Source organism: Poecilia reticulata, linkage group LG13 (genome assembly GCF_000633615.1).
Source record: "Poecilia reticulata strain Guanapo linkage group LG13, Guppy_female_1.0+MT, whole genome shotgun sequence".
Taxonomy (NCBI): domain Eukaryota; kingdom Metazoa; phylum Chordata; class Actinopteri; order Cyprinodontiformes; family Poeciliidae; genus Poecilia; species Poecilia reticulata.
Genome location: NC_024343.1, coordinates 31020632 through 31029979, shown reverse-complemented (window position 1 = coordinate 31029979; position 9348 = coordinate 31020632). Strand labels below are relative to the sequence as shown.

The 9348-nt window shown below is 40.4% G+C and overlaps 2 protein-coding genes across 2 annotated transcripts in view; one reads left to right on the top strand and one right to left on the bottom strand.

Annotated features, from left to right (window-relative positions):
• The window catches only part of tyw1 (tRNA-yW synthesizing protein 1 homolog (S. cerevisiae)), a 48640-nt gene extending 41987 nt beyond the window's left edge, over positions 1-6653 (bottom strand). Inside the window, exons 1-7 of the mRNA XM_008426553.2 lie at positions 6518-6653; positions 6206-6333; positions 5978-6124; positions 5150-5251; positions 4010-4204; positions 3666-3935; positions 1985-2107 (exon numbers count right to left, since the gene is read on the bottom strand). Of these exons, the coding sequence (XP_008424775.1) occupies positions 1985-2107; positions 3666-3935; positions 4010-4204; positions 5150-5251; positions 5978-6124; positions 6206-6333; positions 6518-6581 (1029 nt within the window). The 5' untranslated portion in view covers positions 6582-6653. The remainder of the gene's footprint in view (positions 1-1984; positions 2108-3665; positions 3936-4009; positions 4205-5149; positions 5252-5977; positions 6125-6205; positions 6334-6517) is intronic.
• A 703-nt stretch (positions 6654-7356) lies between these two features.
• Positions 7357-9348, top strand: part of sbds (SBDS ribosome maturation factor) — a 3538-nt gene continuing 1546 nt past the window's right edge. Inside the window, exons 1-4 of the mRNA XM_008426552.2 lie at positions 7357-7573; positions 7744-7873; positions 7971-8171; positions 9023-9187. Of these exons, the coding sequence (XP_008424774.1) occupies positions 7446-7573; positions 7744-7873; positions 7971-8171; positions 9023-9187 (624 nt within the window). The 5' untranslated portion in view covers positions 7357-7445. The remainder of the gene's footprint in view (positions 7574-7743; positions 7874-7970; positions 8172-9022; positions 9188-9348) is intronic.

The window sequence follows — 9348 nt, the reverse complement described above, 5'->3', positions numbered from 1 at the left end:
ACACAGCTAGCAAGGCTATGTTAGCTGGCTTGCTAGCTTTACAGCTACACAGCTAGCAAGGCAATGTTAGCAGTGAGTCACAAACTGTTGCCTGACAGAAAAGCCAGAGAAAAAAATAATTAAAATTTAGGAGATTAAATAGTCCTGGCAAGACAAAATTTAAGACCTGTGATTAGCTTATTAAAGGCCAGCTTATTTAAAATGAATCCAAGGCATTTTAAGGTCCTAACGTTAGATACATGACTTTTAGACTTTTTAAGGATGCCATGTTTTCTACTGAAGACAAATCAAAGCATAAATCCCAAACTTAGAAATTCACCAATCGATCGAATTACATGAATTCTTGATGGCGAATGATTAGGAAGAAAAGCTGACATCTGTTGTTTAAGACCAAAATAAGCCAAAATTTAAGACCTGTGATTAAATTGTTACTTTTTAAAAAGTAAAAATTTACTTTTCAAATGAATTTAAAGAAATCCACCAGTTAATTAAACCAATCTAATTGCTTTAATCCTTTAATTAAGATCAGTGATTAGAAAGAAGCAGCAGGATTTTCTTTTTAAAGCCGAACCATCGTTGGCAGATGTTGTCTTCCTGTTAGCAGAAACATCAAATTAAACCCCCAGGTTTTCATACAGGGTAGGAATTAAAATGAATGAATCATTCCGTTCGTTCGAAATGAGCCCTGGAAAAGCAGAACTGGTTCCATCTCGACTCGCCCGGCCCTCACAGACCAGTGGAGTGGGCGTCGCAGATTTTACGCAAGCCTCCGTTTCTTCTCTGCCGTGGTCTGATGTCTATCGACCCATCTGCCGTTTCTCTCCCTCACCGACAGATTTCTGGTTTGAACGGATGCAGGCGCCGCTGCTGCTTTTAACCCGGTGAATCCTGGAAATCCACTGAATCTAGACGCCGAAGCTCATTTTTAAGTAGAGAGACAAACTTTAGAAAAATAATTTCCCTCGAGTTTCAAATCCCCGCCTGGATATTTTTGCTTATTTTAATTACACGCAGTTCTTTAAATATCCCGAGAGTAAATATGTTTATCAGTAAAAACTGGGAACTTTCAGTATCTAGCAGGTTATTTTCTAGGGCTGTAGTGATACAATAATCTCACGATACGAATCACGATATTCTGCTCACGATACGATATGTATTTCGATATTCAGCAAACGATACAATTCAATACACTTTTGCGATTTTCTGAAAGATTTCAGAGGGACAGAGTGATTTTGGTGACATTTTGTGACTGTTATAGAGTTGGACTGAATTAATTTAACTGAAAACTGATTAAAAGCACCAACTATACAATACCTGGATCTGGTTGGACACAGACTTAAAGTCGACAGCTGGACAAAATGAATCAAAGAAGTGGTGAGAAAACATGTTTCTTTTAATTGAAACAGTACAAACTGTAGCTTACATGCATTTGTAAAGTAAATAAAGTCACCAAGTACCTGCTCTGAATAGTTTGATACCTTTTTAACACTTAACATGTGAAGGAATCACTCTAAGCCTGATGACCGAATCACTCTCCAGGTGAAGCAAGCAGTGAGTGAGCAAGGTGACAGCTGGATGTTACGATACTTGCGGATGGATATCGATTTTTATTTCTAGGAAAGAAAATATTGATATATATATCGCAAAATCGATATTATTACACAGCCCTATTATTTTCACAGTTTGCCGTCTATTGAAAGAGCCTCTCTTCTCTTCCTGCTGCGGCGGGGATGAAATAACATTAATAACCTGAAACCGGCCGGAAAGCAAAACGTCTCCCTTTCAGGAACCGCTTTAATTTTTCAGATATTGTAAAGTGTGGTGGAGTTACGATGCTGCAGATTCGGTCGGGAATGGTTAACGGAAACAAGGCAATTACAACAATGTGTCTCTTTTTGTATTAGTGGAATACTGATGAAGTTTTGCTCTCATTTTTCCAGCATGAGCAGCTTAAGAAGCCGTTTTAATGGTGGTGAAACCCAACCTTTGCTTTCCTGACGCTGTTCATGATGTTGCCCAGATCCTCCATGTCGACCACAGAGCGCGACGTTTTCTCATCCCGCCAGCCGGACTCTTCCTCCTCACTGCTGGACTCAATCAGCTCCACCTGAAACATCAAAATGAATCATTATTTATTCATTTATCTCCACAGAGCCTGTTTTTATTTTCCCTCGCAGTAAATTATCAAACACAGCATCAGTGAAAACCGGTTGAAAACCGATTGATTAACTTTGTGTTTATGTTTATTTGGAGTTGCACTTGAAAAATGTCATTTTTTTAACCAGAATAGCAACACAATAAACTTTATCACCCTGTGAAAATAACCCTAAAATAGTCTTGATGTGTTTTTATTTATTTGTTTTTTATGAAAGTTTCTGTTAATGTCTGAGAAGGAATGGAAAGTCTGTTTGACCAGATCCACTGACAGGTTATTTAACTTATAACAAGACATTTTCCCTTGTTATAAAGTAAATAATTTACCAACAGAACAAATACTTTCTCATCAATATTAAGGATCAATAGAAAAAAATGTTATTGCAATTTCTAGTCCTGGCAATTCTGAATCAGTTCAAAGATGTATTTCAGTCTGCTTCATTTCTTTGTAAAATTATATTTGGAATAATTCTTGGCATTGTTTTAATTTAAAATTAAAACAGAATCTCTAAACTGTTGGAAATTAAAACCTGGAATCGAACCGAAGGACACAGAAAGATTTGTGTCTCTATATCTTGCTGAAAAGTTACTTCTATCATATTTTCTGGGCTATAATTGGCTCTTAAAAGCCTTTAATTTGATCAAAAAACGACATGCGACTTATAGGCCAGAGCAGGAGTTACCAAACATTTTCTGGGCCCCATATGGATTACAAATAGCTGCCTGGTTGAACGACGTTTGTGTGTGTGTGTGTGTGTGTGTGTGTGTGTCGGGTGTGTGTGTGTGTGTGTGTCGGGTGTGTGTGTGTGTGTGTCGGGTGTGTGTGTGTGTGTGTATGTGTGTGTGTCGGGTGGGGGGAATCAATTTTTATGGGGCAAAATGAATGAATGTCCGTAGCTGAACATAGACAACATCGGTACCCTACAGGCTACTTGTTAAGCTAAAGGTGCTGTATTGATATTAGCTAGTCATCTTTTAGCTAGCATTACCTGCATCCAGCAGCTTTACTCAACAGTCGGTTAGTTTGGGGGAAAAACTAATCGACTGTTAGTCGGTAACACACCTGCGTAGCTCTGCGCAGCAGCAGCAGGTCTCCTTCACAGGTGTAAACCCAGTGAGAGTGTCGCAGCGCTCATGTTGCGTTTAAAGGCGGCTCGGAAAAACAGGTTACCACATGTTAACAATGGATTAAACAGTTTTAACTGCTAATAAAAGTGACAGAGGACACAGATATGGGAAGTGCGGAAGCCCCTACTGTGTCAAATTGACAGAGGAATTAACAGAGAGTTGGCTATTCTAAGGTAAAAACCCAGCGCATTCAGCGTTCAGGTTTTTTTTTTTCATCCAGACGGCTTGCCGCGCCCCCCCTGCAATGGCACGGCGTGCCCCCTGGGGGGCGCGCCCCAGAGTTTGGGAACCTCTGGTCCAGAGAATAATGCAGGTTAGTTTCGTCGTATTTTAGCAACCAGACAAAAATCCTCGGTAAGATTTCGCCACCAGTTTCCCGTTACCTCGGATCCGTGCTCCTCCTCCTCCTCCTCCTGCGCTCCGTGTTTCTTCCGGTTCTTGCAGGAAGCGCCGCTCTTGCAGTTCCCGCTGCAGCTCTTCTTCTCCCCTCCGGCCAGAGCCCTGAGGCGGCTCAGGAACCGGACCCTCCAGGCCCGGAAGTCGGCCTGAACGCTGCCATGTCGGCTCCTCACCACGTTGCCGTCGCCCTCTCCTCTGCTCAACACTCGCCTGGCGCTCAGCATCCACAGCCACTTGTCGACGTTTGTTCCCACCTGCGGCGGGAGCGGAACCGGCAGAATAAACCAAGCTGTCGAGCCATTTTGGTTCTGTTTGGTTCTGGTCTGACCGTGTTGTAGTGGCCGACGTAGACGGAGTCGCCGAGGCCGAACACGGCGTAGCGGAGCCCCTTGAGGAAGGAGTTTCCGTAGCGGAAGTCGGTGGACGCTTCTTCCAGCCACTTGCAGAACCACTCGGCGTTCTGGGTGGGCCGTCCGTCCGTGTAGGTGGCCACGAGAAACACGCAGACGGACTTACTGACGCACTGCAGGAGGCGGACAGACGGACAGCATAAAGCAGGAAACCTTCATGGAACAGGGGAACTCTGAAAGGTTGAGATTAATCTCAGGTTCAAAAGTCTGACTTTTCAAACTTTTTTTTAAAAGTTCTAAAAAAAATTCTGAGATTTTATTTGGCAGAAATGTATTCCTCCCTTTTTGTCTGTCTACTGTGACATCACATTAAAATAAAGTATTCTGTGGGAAAAAAGGTAAAGTACAGAGAATAAAACATAAATAAATAAAACACTATGTTGGTATTAGAGGAGAACCGACTGCAGTTTTCTGGCTCATCTATTAAAAATCCTGACCTGCAGATTCCGATTTTGGCAAAATCCTATTTTGTTTTTGTCTAAAATGTTGCTAAATATAGGAAGAAAGACGACGGTTCCCCCATAATCCTTATCTTTTCACTTCTGCTCTGACAGGTGAGTTTTGGTTTGGTTATGTTTATTGCAAAGGACAGAAAGAGTGGCTGATTATTTTGAAGTTTCTGTTGGAACAGCTGATTTTTTGTTTACAAAATATAAGCTGACATGTCTGATCTTTTTTTTCCATTTGCTCTCTCTTCTTTCCAATTGTTCTTTTAATTAGTACAGGTGGTTAATATACTCATATTTCTAATCTTTCTGAAGTAATTCAATGAATCTCCCGTTTAGATTTGTTACATCTGAAGCACCGTGGTGAGAATGAGCTCCTCGTTCTTTCTACCACATCTTCTTTTAAGGAACGGATGCAAATCAGATATTTCACCATGAGTCGGGTTTAAATAGAAAACATGCAGCAACTGATTTATTTGAAAATAACATAATTTTTCCACTATTCTATATTTTTTTTTAGAGAGCAGAAAAACATTTAAATCTAATTCCAGCCTTTTTGAAAGTTTTCCCGACTCTGCAGGAATCCTGCAGTAAAAATCGGACGCTTATTACCTCGTCTGCGAGCCGGTCGTCTGGGTCGTAGTCCTTCATGTCTATCACCTCGGCTGGGATCCCCAGAGTCTGCACCTCCTGCGAGAGCTCTGAGGCAAAACCCTGACAAACAGAAACACGCAAACAGCAGGAAACGTGTGACGAACTTCACACATTTATCAGAAATGCATTTGAACATTTCCTGATGTCAACAAGTTGTGAATCTGTCGCAAATGTCTGACTTTATAATCACTGGACACCAGGGCTTTTTCTTATAAATATCCTATCAGAAACGTAAGCTTTCAATAAAGAAAAGTTGTTTTTCTTTAATATTTACAGCTATCCAATCAGAGAATGTCCCATTTTTTGGCATTTTGGCAGAAATTTACTCAATGAAATTTACTCCATTGTTGCCATTTTTTTTTATTGTACTACACTTTTTATTAGGGATCCTTTAAATTTACACCCCCAAAAACACTCAGAAACTTTTACGTTAATCTCAGAAGTATTCTAGAAAAAAAACTGTCTGATTTTGAAAAGTTAAAAATGTACAACTTCTGAAACTCAGAAAATTTTCACAAGTCAAAAAGTTTTGACTTTTGAGCCTCAGAATTTTCCAAGTTTTCTTTCTCAAAACTTTCTGAGAATAATCTCAAACTTTCTGGGTTTTCCACAGAAAACGTTTCATCTATAATGGCAGTAATACGCTGTTGTAATGTCGTCACAACTACAGAGAGCTAATCTTTGTGTATTTCGCATCGTCAAGGCTAAGGAAGCCATTTTTCAGGGTCTTATTTTTGTGTATTTATATAATTGCATGTTTTCTGTACGATGTGAGGATTTGTGCACCTTTGCTGTTCCAGTTTGTGAGCCGTAGAAGATTTTAACCCCTGAAACATGAACATCAGCATCTTCATCTGAGCTGATTTTGTTTTTCGCAGCTTTTTGAACCTTCGGACCAGAATCCTTTGAACCAGAATCTTTTGTATGTTTTATCTGGAAAGACGACAGCAGAGAGGATTAATGAAGATCAATAATGCTGCGTGGTGTTGACGTCACTAAGGCAGCAGGACTCACCTTCCTTCCTGTGACCTGCAGTAAGAAGCAGAAACCCAGCAGCAGCGCAGCAGCGGAATAAACGTAGAGTCTGTTGTTCCACATCCACAGCAGGTAGTTTTCAGTGGGACTGTGGACATCCTGTGGGACTGCACGGAGGAGAAAAAACGTCCAACTGACTCTTCTAATTATTCACCAAAACCAGCCCAACGTCTCAAGACGTCAAAGCCCGCTTTCAATTATATCTGGAGCAGAAATCAACAGTGTGGCTCGACCAAAACATGGAGACGTAAAAGAGTTTTTCAGTTAAAGCAAACGCTTAAATAAACTCACCTTTAGTGTCGGAGGTAGACAAAGAGCCCGTAAGAAAGGAAATAACAGTAAACAAAGCTAACATGGTTGCAAAAAGGGAGAACTTTCAAATATTGGGTCCTCAAAAGCTTGTGCCGTAGTGCGCTGCCATGTTGGTTGGCCGCAAGGAATGCTGGGAGTCGAAGTCTTTGACAGCTCTTTACGTTTCTAAATTATTATTATTATTATTATTATTATTATTATTATTATTATTATTATTATTATTATTATTATTATTATTATTTAGTGTCAGCTTAATTAGGAATCCGTCTGAAAGAAAGATTTAAACTGTATCTTTATGAAAATTTTTGGCCCAATTTTGAATAGTCACCTTTATTTTTGAACGTTCATACAGAAAGTGTTAACTTTTCAGTAAGATTGTGTGCTTTAAAGAAACTAAACATTTAAAAGATAGTTTTTTTTTATCTAAAAGGAAACTGCAAAATGCAGTTCTTCTAAATGATCACCAGGTGGCAGCAGAGACAGGTAAACTTAACAAGAAAGGCTATGAAGATTCAGGGTTTTATTTTCTGCTTTCACAGAAGAAAGAAACGTTTGATGCCATTTAAGTAATGTCTTCAAATGTAAAATTATTTTACTGAAATGACCGCTGTCTTTCTGACAATTTATATCAGTTAAAAAAATTCTGAAAACTTTTCTTACGGCCACAAATTTAATTTAAGAACGTAATTACAGCTTTCATTTACTATTATAAATGAAGAAAGACATAACTGTTTTTTAGAAAATATTTTATAAATGTTAGTTTTTTTCAGAGCGGAACTGTTATTTCCTTCTTCGCATTTCTCACCGGGTCCGTATCCTGGACACACATCCGGTGACGTCACATCTTATTTACTGCCTCAGCGGCTCGAAGACCCTTTTCTTCTTCAGTGTCTTATCAAACAAAAACATGTCTATATTCACTCCAACAAACCAGATCCGACTGACCAACGTCGCCGTGGTTCGGATGAAAAAGGGCGGGAAGCGGTTTGAAATCGCTTGTTACAAAAATAAAGTCATGAGCTGGAGATCAGGCGCGTGAGTCACTTTAAAACTCCATTATCCGGGACTTTTTCTCTTGACATTTTAGGGATTTGAACGGGTTATTCGTCCGTTTTGAAAGCAGACTTTCAGAATGCGCTCTTTTTTTGTTTTCGGTTGACCGTTGGGCGGAACTAACGTTTTCATTTGTTGTTTTTTTACTGCAGAGAGAAAGACCTGGACGAGGTGCTGCAGACACACTCTGTTTTTGTCAATGTTTCCAAAGGTCAGATGGCGAAGAAGGATGACCTGGTCAAAGCTTTTGGAACAGGCGATCAAACAGAAATCTGCAAACAGGTGAATAAAACACGAGGAGTTTCCAGCCCTGGCATTCGGAGCTTTTCCTGAACGTTTCGTTCTGCTGTTTGTTTGTTTGTTTGTTTTTTTATGACAGATTTTGTCCAAAGGGGAGCTCCAGGTGTCTGACAAGGAGAGGCAGAGCCAGCTGGAGACCATGTTCAGAGACATCGCCACCATCGTGGCGGAGAAGTGTGTGAATCCAGACACTAGGAGGCCTTACACAGTCAGCCTGATCGAGCGAGCGATGAAGGACATCCACTACTCTGTGAAGCCCAACAAGAGCAGCAAGCAGCAGGTCAGCAGGGAAAGCTGAGCCCCACAAGGAAGTGGAAATATCTGCTGCTGTTGTACAAAATCATGGCTACTATCAACTTTTTGACATGTTTTTAAGACTCTACATGACTCCTTTTTAGTATGTTTTCCAGGTTTGAACACAAAAATTACGTAAAGTAAAATTAAACTTCATAATAACTGAAATAGAAACTTGGGTAAATTTTGCTGAATTGTGTTCAGTTGGCACAAAATAAACATTCAACATAATTATTCAGATAATAAAGCAGAAATTTGTTGCTTTTTAAAGAGTAGATTTTTAGAAAATCTGGATTTTTTCCCCTCGCCAATGATGCACTCATTGGGTCAGAGTGACGTTAGCACGCCCAGGGCGGCCATCTTGTTTGACAAGAAAGAATGTTTATTTATTTGGACTTCAGGTCAACTGTACGATGGAATAAAGTCTCTGTACTGCAATAATGGAGTCATACAACAACAGAATAAAGTGTTAACGTTCCCAGAATAAAGTTGTAATATTAGGAGGAGTAAGTAATAATTTTATGCAACAAAAATTAAAATGAGGAGTTGTTGAGCATCTTGTGAGGTAAAACTTTAGTATCAGTTTTACAGTTTGAACACATCAGCAGCAGGACTTTGAAACGACTGAACAAACATCTGAGTCCATTTAGAAGATGAAACGACACGGACTGAGCTGCTCATGACAGATCTTAATAACTCCATCAAAGCTTTTTTCATTAAAAATACTTTTGTCTTGTAATTTTAAAAAGTTCTTCTGGTGTAATTGTGTCTTTTCTGCTAAAGACCTGATCTTGAGTCTGCAGCTCCTTCCATGTTCGCTCTGTTTTCTCCCTCCAGGCCCTGGAAGTGATCCGGCAGCTGAAGGAGACCATGGAGATCCAGAGAGCCCACATGCGGCTGCGGCTGGCGGTGCCAGCCAAGGAGGCCAAGAGGCTGAGGGAGAAGCTGAAGCCGCTGCTGCAGGTGGTGGAGAGCGAGGAGTTCGACGAAGAGCTGGAAATGGTGAGCTAACCTGTGCTAACCATGACAACCGCTGCTTACCTACGATAACCTCTTCTAGTCTCTGCTACCCTTTGATAACCACTGCTAACCTCTCCTAGCTCCTGCTATCCTCTGCTAACAGCTGCTAACCATGCTAACTCACTCAGCTAACTGCTGCTATC